The following is an 18,653-nucleotide window of genomic DNA, read 5'->3' on the forward strand; positions in this document are numbered from 1 at the left end:
CACCTCGCACCAAGGAAACTTTTAGTAAATGCTAACTATTACTCCTAATATAAATTGAATAGTTATTTGTCTGTTTAGGCCTATGTCAATAATCCTAGAACTCAAACACTATATCCTAATTGTTCTAATTTGCACCATCTCCATAAAGTACTTTAAAACTACTTCAAATGATTGGAAAATAAAATTAACAAAATCTTTTCAGTGGCTAATTTTAGATATTACAACTATTTCTCTTAGAAAACCTCCTCCGTGAAACAATAAGCTTGCAACAAAATAGTAAAGGGAAAGCCATAGAATACAATAGAATTTGAATAACATTATATTCAGAGGTTCTTCAGCTGATGAGAGTAATAGGGAAATGTATAATACTTCCTGAACAAATGCATCTAGGGAAAGCAAGCTATATTTATTCAAAAACTATAAAAGGTTACAATATAAATCAAACAAAATTAGCTTTAAAAAGTTAAGTGACTCATGTATCCAAATTCTGATCAAATCAAGGCAACAATACAAGGTACAGGAAGATTATTATATAGCCCAAGGAGCAAAGAGCAATAAACAGAAATGTCTTGTCAATATAGATACATGAATATTCAAATCTACAGTTTTAACATAACACGAACAAATCCTAAGTACATGTATTGGCTACCTTTTTCCAAAGTAGTAAATGTTTTATACTTGGTAAAAACATACATACTATATAGAACTTTTAATTACATGTAATGAGGTCTAACAAGTGTGAATAATGTAGAATGTAAGTTTTATATGAAGGTGGACATTTCAGAAAGAACTCAACTTCAAGTAAATCCATTATCACATGTATTGCAAAGATGATCCACAAAGATGCTTATCCTTTGCAACTACATACAGAGAACAAAATGCCTAGAAATTAATATAAGGATCTTACTGTGAAGGATATTATAGTGATTGACCTGTCTGAAAAGACAAATTACTTATTTGGAGGCTTAAATAGCAGAGGTCAATGTGAATTAAATAGTATGTGTAAAAAAAAATACAATATACAATAGCTAGAGGTTAGAAAACTGATAGTGTTGGAAAGATTTATTAGTCTGTACAGGTAAGTTTTAATAAAATATTGACTACTTGTTACAATAAATTACCAAGATTTTCATTGCAACAGTGTTTTCCCACACCCATCAAAATCTGGAAGCAATATGTCTTTCTCAAATTGTCATATAGTGTTTTTTATCCCAACCCTCAAAACACATAGGTTTTTTAATACAGACAAGCCATTTATGGAAGTCATAAGATACAGCTATTCATAAACATTACACAAGCTACAATGGAGGTACCTGGACAACCACCACCAACATTTATAAAAAAAGGTGTTGGTTTAAAAGTGTAAGTACTAACATGAGCCACATAAACATACTACTCATGTCTTTCCACAACCAAAATGGGGAAAACCTTATTGCCATTTTGCCAACCACCACATAACTAAAAATGCTGCACAAAGAGTCATGAATCCAATGTACATATCACAGAATTAAAACTCCAGTTAAGCAACTGAGCTACTCATTGACTTAAAAAGATCAAACTTCTTTAACATATCAATGCTATTTTAGAAGCATCATCAAAACAGAGATTTAATTATAAACTGGCCTGGATTACATCCTGTAAAGAGAATTTTGCTTAGTACCAAAGGAGAATCTGTCGGCAAACATCCTAGGGAAGCTGTGGAATCATGCTCTTTGTTTTTCTTGAAGAAATTCACCAGGTTGGATACCTGTAATGGCCCAGTGGTTCTAGGAGTTCTATATACCAATTAATTCAGTAATTGATAGGAGTATTTAAGCAAAAAGAACAACAAAAGTAGACCTTGTTCTCACATATATAATTAGATAGGTGGATTTTTAAAAATCACATGATAAATGTATATCATAAAATCAAGTGTACTTATAAAAGTACACCAATTTTATGTTACATAAAAAAACTGTAGACTGCAAACTGTGCATGCTTACCATAAATAACATTTTACCTGGGAAAGCCAATGAGTGAGATTTCTTTTTTATGCCATGATACAAAACAAATATGTGCAAACTGCAAGGTCCCTAAAATAGCAGTTAAAGAGTTTATATACAGAAAGATGTCACTATCTGATCAAATATGGCATTTCCCAGAGTTTATAACACAGAACAATAACCTCCACAGGCTCCTCCTCCATGGCCTTCTTCCCTGTGTGACAGTTTGACTCCCTTATTCTGGTTCTCACTTTCCCACAGTCCAGGCGTCTGAATGATCTTTTCAACAAGTTCCTCAAAGGCACACTGTACACCATCACAGGTTTTTGCACTTGCCTCTGAAATTCAAGGGAAAATGTCATAGTATATTCCTTCTGGTCATATGTCTATATTTTTACGGGAAACTATTATGGCATAAATATCAGCTGACAATATGTAAAGAGTCAAATCAACAATTCCCCCCCGACAGGTTTAATATTGGTTAATTTCCTCCAACTCTCAATGCCTGTCAGCTTTACCATTAACGCATCTCCCAGATCTGTGAACTTTCTACCACCTGCCACTGCCACCGCAGTCAAAGCAACCAGCTTTATTCATCTGGTCTATTAAGAGATTAACTAGCCTCTTGCTTCTGCTTCTCATGGTCCATTTTCTACACAAATGGGTCCTTTTTTTAAAGAAAATCAGGTCACAGCACTACTCCCTTGCTTTCCACCACACTTGAATAAAATCTATTTCTTTACCATATCCTGTGAGGTCCAACATGACCTTTTAAATCTCACCTCCCATTATCACCACCCTTTCCCCCAACATACACTGCTCCAGTCCACAAGCTTTCTTCCTGTTTCTTAAATACATTAAACTGGTCCCTACCTCAGGAAATATTTGCTATTCTCTCAGCCTGAGATGCTTTCCCTTTAGGTCTTCATATGAGTGTTTCTTGCTCAAATGTCATTGCCTTGCCAGGCCGGGTGTGGTTCAGTGGTTGAGCATGGAACTGAGATCCAGATCGCAGTTCGATTCTCAGTCAGGGCATATGCCCGGGTTGTGGGCTCGATCCAGTCGGGGGCGTGCAGGAGGCAGCCGATCAATGACTCTCTCTCATTATTGATGTTTTTATCTCTCTCTTTCCCTCTCCTTTCCTCTCTCTGTGAAATCAATAAAAATATATTTTTTAAAAAAATGTCATTGCCTTAAAGAACTCTCAATAATCAGTTCCCATGCCAGTTGTCCTCTCTCCTTACAATGTTTTATTACCTTCAGAGCATTACTTACTTGTTTCCCAAACTAGAACATAAGCTCCATGAGAACAGGAAGTTTGTTCTATTCACTATTATATCCTCAGTGTTCAATCAACATTTATTGAATAAACTAATAAATACTGAAATGAAGGACACCCAGCAAGTATGCAATAGAGTTCCTTTCTAAAATTCCCTATACCTTCCACTTATAGCACCCTGCTTCTACCTATATATGATGTTCTCCCATATCAATTTCTTGATTCCTAGAAAATTCTAACACCATGGAATAGCTAAATTGGTAATTCCTAAAGCTGGCTTCACATTTGGATCAACCAGGGTGTTTTTTATATATTGCCTTCTAGGCTTTCTTTCAGACCTGTGATAAGGTCCAGGGACCTGTAATTTTAAAAAGCTCCTCAGGTGCTTCTGATATAGGCGGTCTACTTTTCTAGATGACAGAGTTAGAAAACTTTTTTTGTAAAGGGCTAAATAGTAAATATTTTAGGCTTTGTGCCATATGGTTTCTACTGTAACTGAACTCTGCCATGAACCCAAAAGCAGCCACAGACTATATGTAGGTGACTAGGTGTGGCTGTATTCCAATACAAATGATGGGGTCAGATCTGGCACCTACTGTAGGTTTGCCAACCCCTGCTCTACCATGCTTTTAAAATACTAATGTGCATATGAATCATATGAAGATTTTACTAAAATGCGAATTCTAATTCAGAAAATCTGGTTACAGCTTCAGATGAAGCATTTCTAGCAAGCTCCCAGGTGGTGCCACTGTTGCCAGCACATGGACCAGCAAGGTACAACTTTAGCACTGGAAGCCTGGCTTTACTGAGTGGCATTACACCCTGAGAGGAATGACCTGTGTTCTGTATGACTTCATATAATGTGATCCTATTTTTTATTACAGAAGGAAATATAAAGAACCTGATTCTATAGTTAGATTTTATAGCACAAGACAACTATAAACTAAATACATATCATTTGTAATTCATAAAGAGAAAAATTTAGCAGAAATTCCATTTTTAAATTGCTCATTAATAATAAAATGATATTCACACACCTACCTATAAATAACATGGAATGCTTTCGTGCAAATTTCAAGCCTTCATTTCTATCAACTTCACGATTTTCCTAAAAGATAGATGCAAAGATTTTTAAAAAGCTACCAAAATATAGAGCCAAAATGTCAAGTGTCTAACTTCTTACCTTATCAATTTTGTTTCCAACTAGCATGTTTACTATGTCATTTCTCGTGCAGTATGTTTCCAATTCATTTAACCAATTATCCAGTTTAACAAAGGTGTCTCTTCTTGTGACATCATAAACTGAAGTAAAAAGAGTCATCTATTAATTATTTAAAAATAAGAAGGATAGACATCATATTTTTGATATGTAAATAGCAACTAACATTACTATATAGATAAGTTTGTTTTTTGAAACCTCTGATGCTTAACAATCAGTGTCTACTGATCTGGATGGAAGAAACAAGCAAGTATACGAAAAAAATACAAATACAAACACATTTCAATTTTATTCACACACACTGTGAAAGGAATTAAATTATATCCTGTGTGATAACTGAAAATTAATTTAAGCAAAACAACTACTTCCCCCATTCATAACAAGAAAAATAAGTTTACCCAAAAATCAAGTGTTTCAGCTTAAATTTGTACAAAATACCAAAAATTTTACATGAATTTAATCATCTATGACCCTGTTAATTTGTTTCTTACAAAGACCTGAATTTGAAAAACTATGTAAAGTTAGTAGGTGGAATCCTGATTGTCTGTCTCTATTATCACTTTCACATTATTCTGCATTATAATAAATAAAGAGCTTTATTAATTTACAGTATTTTCTACACTTAGGAGATGCTAAAACCAAAATAAGACTCACTGTCAAATTAATAGAAGTAAAACCAAAGCTTCATAAGTCACAATATGAAAGATTTCCCCACACAACTGACCAATATTCATTTTAAACTGTTTCCTAGGAGCATTTAGAACAAGCACTTTTCAGCATGCCCTGAAGACAATGGCGACCAGAGCAGTGTCTGAGGTGGGCGGTGTAGGTCCTGCTGCTCCAGAGCCGGGCCTGCACACCTCCGCGCCTCCCAGCACAGCATCTATCATCTCTGGCCCAGCTCTATCACAGGAAGGTTGTTGATCATTATGAAAATCCCCAAAATGTGGGGTCTCTTGACAAGACATCTAAAAATGTTGGAGGATCTGTGGGGGCTCCAGCATGTGGTGATGTAATGAAATTACAAATTCAAGTAGATGAAAAGGAGAAGATCGTGGGTGCCAGGTATAAAACATTTGGCTGTGGTTCTGCAACTGCCTCCTGCTCTTTAGCCACTGAATGGCTGAAAGGGAAGACAGTGGAGGAAACCCTGACCATCAAAAACACAGATATCGCCAAGGAATTCTGCCTTCCCCTAGTGGAACTTACAGCAGTGTTCCATGCTGGCTGAAGATGCGATCAGGGTTGCCCTGGCTGATTACAAACTGAAATAAGAACCCAAGAAAGGCGAAATGGAGAAGAAATGAGCCCTTGGCGAAGCTTCCAGCAGGACATATCAGCTGCTTACCCACCTGCCATGCAGTCACCAGAGATTTCATAAGCGCCTCGCACACTATAATGAAAGAGCTGTGTGATGCCCACGATACCTACATTTGCTGTCCACACTGTGGCTCTAAGACAAGCAAAATACAGTTTAATTGTTCTGAATCCTGTGGCTTCTTTCAGCCCACTTTTATCACCTTAACCCAATTTGTGTATATTTTGTATTGTGTGTATGGCCTCAAAGCTAAAATCGGTAACTAAGTCTCAAGTTTTGATTGTGCATGAAGTACACAAATATCTATTTTACCTGAATCTTCTTTGGAAAGATTACCAGTAGAATGCCTTGGTATGATCAGTTGATAGAACCAAGTATTGTTCATAAAATAGATCTGCACATATGTTTTTATTTACATATATATGTGTGTGTATACGTATATATATAACAAAAGAATGTAAGACCAAAAAAAAGGACAAGCACTTTTCAACAACTTACACTGAGATCTACATTTGGTTTTTAAATTTTGTGTGATTATGAATCAACAGTGTTAAGTGCTTTGTGCTATTTTTTAGGACTGATAAAAAGGCTGCTTGCTCAAGATCAGTTTCTGGTAATTAACTACTCAAGACTAATGAGGACTAATCCTCATTAGTTCCTTATTAACATGTGCTTTTAAATCAAATAATATCAGTCTGATCTTTATTTTTTAATGCCAAAGGGTTGAAAATAAGTTTTAAAAGTTACCACTGTAATTAGCTAATATTAATAACAGGAAAGGAGCAAAGGGAAGGCCAGATGTTATAAGCATGGTCATTTGGGAAGCTTCACCAGGAGGCTGCAACTTTATACTCCCCAGGGAACCACCATTCCCCACAGATCACTGGGGGAAGGGGTCCAACAAAGGGAAAGATGGATGCATGTGCAGTGAGTTGGGGTGACATAGGAAAGGTGCTTGACTGTCAGTCTAACCTGGGAACAAAACTAATTGGCCAGAGTAGTAGAACCAATGCAAGCCCACAAAAATTTGGGAATACATAATCTGCAGACAAAGAAATTCTCTTTCTTATGCCTCTGGCTTTGCTCCTGCTTCCTTGCACTTGCCCATGTTCCATCCCTAGCCATGTGGCCCTAGAAGCCATGTCGATGCCACACGCAATGTACTGCACATGGGACAAGCTAACCTAGCAAGATGCTGGACTGGACTGTGCAAATATGGAAAGGAGGTTCTGGGCAGTGGCTTTAATCCTAGCTCTGCTGAAGACAAAATGGGATTTTTTTCTTGGCGGGACAGAAGGAGATGGGCCTTGGAAACTCAGAAATTTCATAGAAATAAAACGTTCCACAATACCTCATCCTCCCGTGGGGGGCTCTGGAAATTCTTATTCCAGAAGCGCCCTAAGAAACCAACTTCAACCAGCAACAGGTGGGGATATAGCACCCCACCAGTAAATTTCAATATTCATTAATATTAAATGAATATAATGTCAAGTTACACAAAAGTAGCCCTAAAGAAAAATAAAACAAAAACTTATTGACTTTCACACATAAGGAGAATCAGAAATTCCTGTAGTAAACAACAATATTTTTAAAATAGTATATTAGAGATTCCAAAATGGAGGTGGATTGCGTGGACGCTACACTGAACTCTCCCAGGACGAAACTGGAATTACAACTAAAATATAGAAAAATCATCCTGAATAATCAACTGCAACTGAAGACGTGCTGAAGAGCACCCTCATAACCAAGGAGGAGAAGTGGAGACTGCATAGAAACTGGTAGGAAGTGTGGAGGCACTGGCAGCAGCTGAAAGCCCATAGGGAGATCTCAGCTGTGGGGGGTTCCCACTGAGAACTCTGGGGTCTAAACCCCAAGTTGTCAGCTGATTTTTCATCAGTAATTCTACAGGCCAGAAGGGAATAACATGAAGTATTCAAGGAAATAAAAAGCATGGATCTGAAACCAAGACTATTCTATCCAGCAAGACTCATTCAAAAGGGACTGCTGTAGCCCAGCTGGGAGTGGCTCAGATGTTGAGCATAGACCTAGGATCCAGGAGATTGCAGTTCGATTCCTGGTCAGGGCACATGCCCAGGCTGTGGGCTTGATTCCCAGTTGGGGGCATGCAGGAGGCAGCCAATCAATGACAACTCTCTCATCACTGATGTTTCTATCTTTTTCTCCCTCTCCCTCTCTCTGAAATCAATAAAGATATTTTTTTTGAAAAAAGAGGCTGCTATAATAGGAAGTAGAATGCTTGGTGGGGCTCTTCTGTGAGGCCGTCTGGACCAGGGCTTTTGTTTGCTGGGAGTTTTTTGATTACTGCTTTGATTTCATCAGTTGTTATTGGCCTATTCAGGTTTTCTGATTCTTCCCGATTCAGTTTTACATGCTCTCACTCATATGTGGAATCTAATGAACAAAATAAACTGATGAATAAAACAGATCCAGAGACACAGAAGCATGGAACACACTGAAGAGTCTCAGAGAGAAGGCAGAGGTGGGTGGGTGGGAAGAGATTAACCAAAGAATTTATATGCATATTATGCATAACCCATGGACACAGACAATAGGGGTGGGGGCGGGTGTGGGGTAGAAGGGGTCAAGGTGGGAAAAGGGGACATCTGTAATACTTTCAACAATAAAGACAAATTTAAAAAAACAACAACTAAGGTCCCAGTACCTACTCTCCCTCCCAGGAGTACCCCACTCTTCCCTCCCTTATCTTCCCCCTTTCTCCACAGGCATGCATCTCCTAAACTCTAAGCGACCCCACGAGGCGAGGCTTGCAACCAGGGTAGCAATGGGCAGTGGCAGTTGATCCCGGGCAAGCCCCCTGAACCTGTCCCTAAGGCCCCCTTTTCTCTGACTTTTTAGTGAGCCTAAAGAGCCCAGCCCAGGCTCATTTCCCCAGCCCTTGCTTGTTTCACTGTCCCCAGCTTTAATAAAAGTCCTCCAAAATTCATAAATAAATAAATAAAACAGTATATTAAAGTAAAAACTTACCTAATATAACGCCCTGTGCACCTCTATAATAGCTGGGAGTTAATGTTCTGAACCTCTCTTGACCAGCAGTATCCTAAAAGTGACAATCAATTACTATTAAATAAAACAAAGTATAAATAACAGACATTTAAGAGTAGAAAGTAAACAGCATTATTGAAAATATCAATGCACAAGCTGATTTAAAACTTGAAATTTAAATGTGTTCTCTTAATGATGTTATATTAAATAAAATTAAATGCTGACTCATCTCTCAAAAAATGCAACTAAGTAAAGGTGTTCTACCACTTTGAATTTAAGATTTTTATCACACATAAAACCCATTTCATTGAAAGCCATGGTTTTCAACTCTGGCTGCACAATGAAATTTCCTGAGAAACAGGTTCCAATACACAAATACTCTGATTTAACTGGTCTAGGGACTGAGGGAAGTTTTTAAGATCTTCCCAGGTGATTCTAACATAGAATCAATACTGAGAACCACTGATTTAAAGAGAATTACAGGGGTGTCTTATTTTACGTAAGCAACTTTTAGGGTGGACTTTTTAAAGTGTTTCCTATATATCTTCTTTTAGGAAAACACATAAAACCAAACCACTCCTTATTTCTGACTCCTGCTAGGGGTGATAAACATAAACTGTACACTAGCAGGTAATTAAGATTTCATGAGGAAGGAACCTCATTTGCTTAGTCACCACTTTAACCCCAGTGCCTACTGAAAGTCCTACCATAGGATAGCTGCTTAACTTCTGTTGGGGGAAAATAATAAGTCTCTACATCCAGGATGGTTCCTCTGTCTTCTTTACACCATCCTTGGACTGTGGCTTCAAGGTACCTAAGATTATGTAAAGCAGCAGCTGGCAATCTGCTGCCTCAGCCACCTACCTGTTTTATTACATAAGGTTCTATTAAAGTTTTATTGGAACACAGCCAGGCCCATTTACTTATGTACTGCCTCAGTGTTGGGCTAAATTATTTACTATTCAGCCTTTTATGAAAAAGTTTGCACCAGAGAAGACAAGAGTTGGGGGACTGGGTGAAAAAGGTTAAGAGATTAAGAAGTATAATTTGGTAGTCACAAAACTGTCACAGGGATGTAAAGTACAGCATTGGGAATATAATCAATAATACTGTAATAACTATGTGTGGTGACAGGTGGGTACTAAAAATATTGAGGGGAAGACTATAAAGTTTACGACTGCCTAACCACTATACTGTACACCTGAAACTAATATAAAATAATAATGAATGTAAACTAATTGAAAAATGAAATTTAAAAAGAAAAAATTTGCAGTTTGCTAATGTAAAGTACCCTGAAAAAAAATAAAGATGTATATCAAATGTCAACTTAGCTACCAGCCCCAAGGTTGTAAATGCGAGTTTAGTTATGAAGCAAACAGAAGCTAGCTCCTTTACATATAAAAAGTGTTAATAACCTCTAAGAGGTTTATAAGATTGGAGAGAAATTTTAAACCAGTAGTGCCAGGCTCCAGCAATACCTAATTTCTTTGCCTGGCCAAAGTAGAGAATGCTTTAAGAAAACAACAAGGTAGAGAGTATATGAGGTAATTTATAGCCCCAGGAGAGAAACTTAGGAAAATAACTTTCATGTAAATCATTCTGCACATCCACTGCTCTTCCAGATAAACTTACATCAATGTAGGATGTCCTTGGCTTTCAGATTATCACCACTACAGAAACTACGCCCCCGCCCCACACCCCTGCAATAATGAAGTGAAAAAGTAACAAAATTAAAATTAAACTTTCTAGCTCTGGCCAGTGTGACTCAGTCGGCTGGAGTGTCATCCTGTATACTAAAAGGCTGCAGGTTTGATTCCTAGTCAGGGCACATGCCCAGGTTGCAGGTTTGGTCCCCAGTCAGGGTATATACTAGAGGCAACAGATCTCTTTCACAGTGACAGTTCTGTCTATCCCCCTCTCCCTCCCTCTCTAAAAGCAGTAAAAACATATCCTCGGGTGAGAATTTAAAAAAAAGTTAAACTTTCTAAGAAATAAATTTTTGAGATAAAATAATTGCTCTCTTTACAAAAATTCTCTTTGCTTATAAAACCTGCCTGATATTTATTCAATTTGGACCAGCCAATGTGGTTCAGAGGTTGAGCATCGATCTATGATCCAGGAGATTTCAGTTTGATTTCCAGTCGGGGCACATGCCCAGGTTGCAGGCTCAATCCCCAGCAGGGGGTGTGTGGGAGGCAGCCTATCAATGATTCTCTTTCATCACTGAAGTTTCTGTCCCTCTCTCCCCCTTCCTTCCTCTCTCTAAAATCAATAAAGTACAACAACAGGCATATAGATCAATGGAACAGAACAGAGACTCCAGAAATAGACCCACGCCATTATGGTCAGTTAATATTTGACAAAGGAGGCAAGAGTATCCAATGGAGTAAAAACAGTCTCTTCAATAAGTGGTGCTGGGAAAATTGGACAGGTACATGCAAGTAAAATTAAACTAGACCACCAACTTTTACCATACACAAAAATAAACTCAAAATGGATAAAAGACTTAAATGTAAGTCACGAAACCATAAAAATCCTGGAAGAAAACATAGGCAGTAAAGTCACAGGCATCCCACGGAGTGGACTTTTCACTGATACATCTCCTAGGGCAAGAGAAACAAAAGAAAAAATAAACATATGGGACTACATCAAACTAAAAAGCTTCTACAGAACAAAAGAAAACAGACTCAAAATACAAAGGAACCCCACGGTCTGGGAAAACATATTTGCGAAGGATGTATCTAATAAGGGGCTAATTTCCAAAGTGTACAAAGAACTCATACTACTCTGCAAGAGGAAGACAAATAACCCAATTAAGAAATGGGCAAAGGACCTGAATAGACACCTCTCCAAAGAGAACACATAGATGGCCAAGAGACACATGAGAAAATGTTCAACATCGTTAATCATTAGAGACATGCAAATTAACACCACAATGAGGTATCACTTCACACCTGTCAGAATGGCTACCATCAACAAATCAACAAACAACATGTGATGGCGAGGCTGTGGAGAAAGGGGAACCCTAGTACACTGCTGGTGGGAATGCAGACTGGTGCAACCACTATGGAAAACAGTATGGACGTTCCTCAGAAAATTAGAAATGGAGCTGCCGTTTGACCCAGTGATTCCACTCCTAGGAATGTATCCTAAGAATCCTGAAACATTCATCAGAAAGAATATATGTACCCCGATGTTCATAGCAGCACAGTTTACAATAGCTAAGATCTGGAAACAGCCCAAGTGCCCATCAGTAGATGAGTGGATAAAAAAGCTGTGGGACATTTACACCATGGAATACTACGCAGCTATAAAGAAGAAGAATCTCATACCCTTTGGGACAGTATGGATGAACCTGGAGAATATTATGCTAAGTGAAATAAGCCAGGCAGAGAAAGACAAACATCACGTGATCTCGCTTATGTGTGGAATCTAAAGAACTTAATAAACTGATGAACAGAATAGATTCAATGACATGGAAGCATAGATGAGACTGACGAATGTCAGAGGGACGGAGGAGGACGGGTGGGTGGAGGGGGAGAGAGTAACCAAAGAATTTATATGCATATATGCACAACCCAAGGACAAGGACAATGGTGGGGAGAGGGACTGGGGAGGAGGAAGGGACGGGGTGGAACGGGTCACTGGGGAGAAAAAAGGGACATCTGTAATATTTTAAACAAAAATAAAATTAAAAAAATAAATAAAATCAATAAAAATGTATTTTGAAAAAATTATTCAATTTGCATGTTTACTCAAAACAACAGAAATTAAAAACTGCATAAAATAAAGTAGATTTACCATCTAAAACAAATTGTAATATTGACGGTATGACATAGATCAGGGCAAGGACCAAGAATGAAATATTTCTGTCCAAAGACTTTTTGTTATAACAGGAAAAAAGTCATTTTATTTGCATAGTGAAAATATCCTTTAAGAAAATAATTTCCAGAACTAGCAGAAAACCATTTGAATATTAATTTTGTTCCCTTTGGTCTTCATCAGTAATTGCTTTAATGGAACAAAATATAAAAATCAGAACTGCAATTCCTGTTAAAATTGGCATAAAGTTCAGAGTTTTAAAAATAAAGACTATAGCAAAAAATGTTTTAGTGTTAAAGTGCTGCCCATGACTTTGACACTTTAAATGTGAACATTTAATTAGGTCAGATGTTTGAGTCTTGACATTTTCTATTCACCTGTAAAAATGTTTATGTAGGTATGGTAATTTGGGCAAAAAACCCTGTGACACAGTACTGGATCAGGATTTATAACAACTATAAAATTTATAAGCTTAAATAGTCAGAAGTCAGATTTTTGCTTGTGTTTGTTTTCAAAACAGGAATATGCAGTAAGTGTAAATGGCATCTTTATAAGATAAAAGATGCAGAGCATATTATCTTTATCCTGTGCTTTTACTTTTCTTTCTTTCCCTCTTTCCCTCTCTCTCTCTCTTTCTTTTTTATCCTTACCTGAGGATATTTTTCCCATTGCTTTTCAGAGAGAGTGGAAGGGAGAGAGAGAAACATCAATGTGAGACATTGATTGGTTGCCTCCTCCACGTGCCCTGACGGGCCAGGGATCGAGCCTGCAACCCAAGAATGTGCCCTTGGCTGGAATCGAATCCTGAATCCTTCAGTGCACAGGCCAACACTCTAACCACTGAGCAAAACCAGCTAGGGCTGTGGTTTTATTTCTTTATAGAAGGAAAAGAGATTATTGAAGATGAGATGTATAAAGGCCTAGAAAGGATCTAGAAAGGCTCAATAACAGAATGTGAGGAATAGAAATGAAGGGAGAATATAGAGAAAAACAACCTTAGCGTAGGTAATAATATATACACAGCACTTTCAGAAGGCTGGGCAATCAATATGAAAAAATAAACCCAGCCCTGGCCAGGGTGGCTCAGTTGGTTGGAGAGTCATCCCATGCACCAAAAGGTTGCCAGGTGGATTTCCGGTCAGGACACATACTTAGGTGGGGGATTCGATCCCTGGTGGGGCAAATATGGGAGACAAATGATGGATGTTTCTCTCATACACCAATGTTTCTCTCTCTCTCTACCTCTTCCCCTCTCTTTAAAATCAGTAAATCATATCCTCGGATGAGGATTTAAAAATACATGCATACATACATAAACAAACCAACAAACCCAAAGTTGGCAAACTCAGATTTTATGAATATTTATACTAACAAACATGAAAAATAATTTTTTCTAAGTGTGACTTTATTTCCCTTCTCCCCAATAACTGCCTTTAGTGTTATGTTTATTCGGTCTAAGCCGTCTTTTTAAAACTTTATAGAAATCGATTCAATAACAATGATTTTCTCTGGCAGGCAAGATAATTTTGTTTGTTTTTCAATATTCTGAAGGGATTTTATATATATATATATATATATTTTAAAATATCTTAATTGATTTAATAGAGAGGAAAGGAGGGAGAGAGAGAGAGAAACATCAGTGATGAGAGAGTCATTGTTCGGCTGCCTCCTGCACACCCCCGACTGGGGATCGAGCCCACAACCCGGGCATGTGCCCTGACCAGGAATCGAACTGCGATCTCCTGGATCATGGGTCGATGCTCAACCACTGAGCCATGCCAGCTGGGTGGAATTATATATTTAAGTAAAACAAGTCTCTATCTAATGACTCAATTATAACTATTTATTACTTACCCTTTAATCAACATCAAATTTCCCAGAGGTTATTTAATACAAATTGTTCACTGACCTATAGAACACTACTACATCAATATCTGCTTCTTTAAAATAGTATAATACTTATAACAAGTACATTTTAAAAACTCTTACCCATATTGCAAGTTTAGCCTTATTTCCATCCACTGAAATTGTTTTCACCTTAAAGTCAACACCTTGAAAAGAATGAAAATTTTGGTAAGAATCGCAGTAAAATACATTTTTAAAACCAATTACCCAGGAAACAGAAAAGCCACTTTATCAAATGCCCTAATTCACACACCAAGTTCTTAGAGTTATGAATGTGAAAATAAAAGAAAAAGTGTCACTAAATTTCAGCACCTTAGGATTTACTTCACAATTTCAAAAAAAGAATTTACACACCAAAACGTTTATGCCCAACCCTCTAAGAATCTTCATACGTGAAGGGGGGGGGGGGCTCAGAGTTCTGTAAAAATCTTCTATTACTATTAATTTATGTAAAGAGAAGAAGAGTTTCATAAGAAGTCATGAGGTTTTACTAGCAACTCCTCCAAAACCTCTCCCTTTTCAGGAAAAAGAGTTGTCACATGCCATCTGGTTTAAATTAACAATAACTACCCATATGTCTTTAAAGATGATCAAATATAATATGCTGTCTACCCAACTGGCCAGAGGGAAAACATCAGCTCAAGAATCTTGGAAAGAAAGTTTCAAAAGATCTTACTTATTATTAGTTTGTCGCAATTAATTCAGAAAGCCACAACTAAGATGAACAGCACCCTCATATACTAAATGCTTAATAGAACACCTATCACCAATAAGGAAATATATTAGTAATTCTTGAATGATTTCTGGTAATTCATTAAATATACAAATAAGGTAATAAAAATGCATTTCAAAGTATGTTCTATGCCAGGTCTTTCTGTGTGCCAAAGATTAAGAAAAAAAGTTTGGTGTTTTGGGCTAGAGTGATAAAGGAGTTGATAAAGCCATGCCTAGAATGATGTGCAACCATTAGTTAAAGGACAGTGCCAATTACACAGTCCAAAGGAAACCCTTAGTTTCTTTGCAGTCAAAAACGACGACGGCAACAAAATAACAAAAACACAAAGAAAAAATCCCATGTTAAATAATCTTGTATTCACCAGGTCTAGATTAAAAAAAGAATTCATGCCACACCATCTACATAAAAAATATGAAATTATGTACCTTTTATCCATATTGCTTTAAAAAACAAAACAAAACCTAAGAAAATCTGAATGATAGAAATGGTTCTGACTTGGTGTAGGTACTAAATGAAGGCCATTGATAGACACTACAGAGAGACAGCCTATCATACATATTCTACAGTTAAATTCTCAGGTTTTTCAGAGAGTGAAGAACTTTCTTCCCCTTAATAACCCCAGACAGCATGATCCAGGGCAAGCTGGCCTTTCAGCTAGCTACTGGCTAAATTAGTTTACCAAAGAAAAGAAACTCACTGTTCCCAGAATGTTTGTTTCCCTCCCTTCCCCCAATCTCCTTTCTCTTTCATAATTTCCTGTTTTTGCATGTTTGTGGACAGCCTAATGCCTGTCTCTGTGATGTGTAATTTACATGTTAGTGACTGTCTCCAAGTTATTGTTCTAACAGATCTGAAAGTTACAGAGAATACCCTTCAGGAAACACTGCGTACCTGAGTTCTACCATCAAAGTTGACAGACACTGTTAGCCTAACAGGGCACGTCATCTGGACCCACACCCCGTAAGCCCTCCATCTTCCCTTGTCTCCTCTGGTGATTCCCATGTGCTGACACTGAACTTTTCAGCTCTCATAAATTGTTTCTTCACCAAGCCTGGTTTTTCTGTTTCCAAGTGGCTGTTAATTTGTCTTCACTGGTGGCAGCAGTGGGAATCATTTTGATAAATTTTATTTTGCCAAATTCTTACTAGATTTAATTAAACTATCTTTTCAACCTACTCATGTGGATAACAGGATGCTCATAAAAAAAGCAGAATGTCTAGGAAAAAAACACTCCTGTGTTTCTCCTTTAGTACAACACTGAACATTTTCTGTGACCAGATATGTGCTATAAGACACAATTCTTGAACTCTCCAGGGACACCAGCTGGGTGTCCTACAATTCAACCCAGCTCTATACTACCTACAGAAGTTAGAGTCAGATCCCACAGAAAAAGGGCTCAGTCCCACAAGACTGCTGCACCCATCATTTCAGATGCCAATCAAATCAGGTTGTTACCTGTGCTTCTGACCAACTGGCTATAAATGAGAGGTTCCCATGATCCCCTCCTTGATTCGATTAATTTGCAATAGTAGCTCACAGAACTCAGGAAAACAGTTTACTTACTAGATTATCATTTTATTATAAAAGGAAACCAGGAACAGTAAGATGGAAGAGATACATTTGGAAAGACATGGTGGCAAGGGGCAAAGGGCTTCCGTGTCCTCCTCCCAGCACCTCCAAGTTTTCACGAACATGGAAGCTTTCCTGTCAGCTCAAGAACAAAACAAAAATGCCTACTTTCACCACTTCTACAGAGTATTGGAAGTTCTAGCCAGAACAATTAGGAAAGAAAAAGGAAATAAAAGGCATCCAAGTTAGAAGTAGTAAAATTATCTTTGTTCACAGACAACATATTAATAGGTAGAAAATCGTAATGATTCTATTCCACACATACACACACACAAAATATAAGAACTAATAAATAAATTCAGCAAAGTGGTAGAAAACAAAATCAACACACAAAAATCAGTTGCATTTCCATATACTAGAAATGAACAATCCAAAAAGAATTATTTTAAAAAAACATTCCATTTACAATAACATCAAAAATAATAAAATGCTTAGGAATAAATTTAACCAAGGAGGTTTAAAACTTACACACTGGCACCTACAAACACTACTGAAAGAGATTAAAGAAGACATAAGACATAAATAGGTGGAAAGACATGCTGTGTTCATGAACTGACTGTTAAGATGACAACACTACCCAAAGCAATCTACAGATTCAATGCAATCTTCAATGCAATCTACAGATTCTATGCAATAAAAATTCCAAAAGCTTTGCCCTAGCCAGTGTGGCTCAGTTGGTTGGGCGTCATCCTGTACACCAAAGGAGCTGATTCGATTCCCAGTCAGGGCACAAGCCCAGGTTGCAGGCTCTATCCCCGGCTGAGGTGCATGTGGGAGATAGCTGCTCGAAGCTTCTCTCTCACATTGATGTTTCTCTCCCTCTCCCTTCCTCACTCTCTAAAATCAATTCTTTTAAAATTCCAAAAGCTTTTTTGCATATATGTTTACAAAGTGGCTTTTAGACTCCACCTAAGGATGGGGAATGGCTGCCAGGGGACCCAACCTTGTGATTAGAGGACTGGAACTTTCAGACCCACCCACTGACCTCTGGTGAAGGGAGAAGGGCTCAGGTTGAGTTAATCACCAATGGCCAAATGATTTAATCAATCTTGCCTATATAAGGAAGCCTCCATAAAAACCCAAAAGGAGGGGAGTTCAAAGAGGTTCCAGGTTGGTGAACACACAGATTTGAGAAGAGTGGTGCATGGAAGCTCTACACCCCTCCCCACACATCTTGCCCTATGCATTTCTTCCATCTGCCTGTTCCTTTTATAATAAATCAGTGATCTAGTAAGTAAAATGTTTCTCTGATTTCTGTGAGCTGCTCTAGCAAATTAACTGAACCTGAGGAGGGACTCCAGGGAAACTCTGACTTGTAGCCAATCAGTTTTAAGTAAAGGTAACCTGAACTTGTGACTGACATCTGAAGTCCAAGGAGGGGGCTGTATGAATCCCCATGTATAGCTGGTCAGTCAGAAGCACAGGTGACAACCTGGAATTTGGGCTGGCATCTCAAGTGGTAGGAAAGAGGGAGGAGGCATATGAAGTGGGGAGAGGGGAAAGTGAGCAGTCCCGCAGGGCTGAACCCTTAACCTGTAGGATCTGACACTACCTCAGTTACATAATGTCAGAAATGACCCAGCTGGTGTCTCAAGAACTGGTGGCATAGGAACCGCGCCTCCCTCTGCCCCCCACCATGAATTGGAATTAGGTCCAGGAACCTAAAAGAAATGGATAAACAAAATGTGGTACATCATAGGCTGGAACATTATTCAGCCATAAATAAAATGAAATTCTGA

At 37.9% G+C, this 18,653-nt stretch overlaps 1 protein-coding gene across 2 annotated transcripts in view; it reads right to left on the minus strand.

Annotated features, from left to right (window-relative positions):
* Positions 1 to 385: 385 nt before the first annotated feature.
* Positions 386 to 18,653, minus strand: part of RAB18 (RAB18, member RAS oncogene family) — a 37,953-nt gene continuing 19,685 nt past the window's right edge. The window contains exons 3-7 of one of the 2 annotated variants that reach the window (XM_081123194.1): positions 14,634 to 14,695; positions 8,805 to 8,877; positions 4,445 to 4,563; positions 4,303 to 4,369; positions 386 to 2,320 (exon numbers count right to left, since the gene is read on the minus strand). In XM_081123194.1, coding sequence (XP_080979320.1) covers positions 2,145 to 2,320; positions 4,303 to 4,369; positions 4,445 to 4,563; positions 8,805 to 8,877; positions 14,634 to 14,695 — 497 coding nt within the window. In that variant the 3' untranslated portion in view covers positions 386 to 2,144. The remainder of the gene's footprint in view (positions 2,321 to 4,302; positions 4,370 to 4,444; positions 4,564 to 8,804; positions 8,878 to 14,633; positions 14,696 to 18,653) is intronic. The other variant, XM_081123195.1, reaches the window with a different exon arrangement.

Source organism: Miniopterus schreibersii (genome assembly GCF_964146895.1).
Source record: "Miniopterus schreibersii genome assembly, chromosome: 1".
NCBI classification, from domain to species: Eukaryota; Metazoa; Chordata; class Mammalia; order Chiroptera; family Miniopteridae; genus Miniopterus; species Miniopterus schreibersii.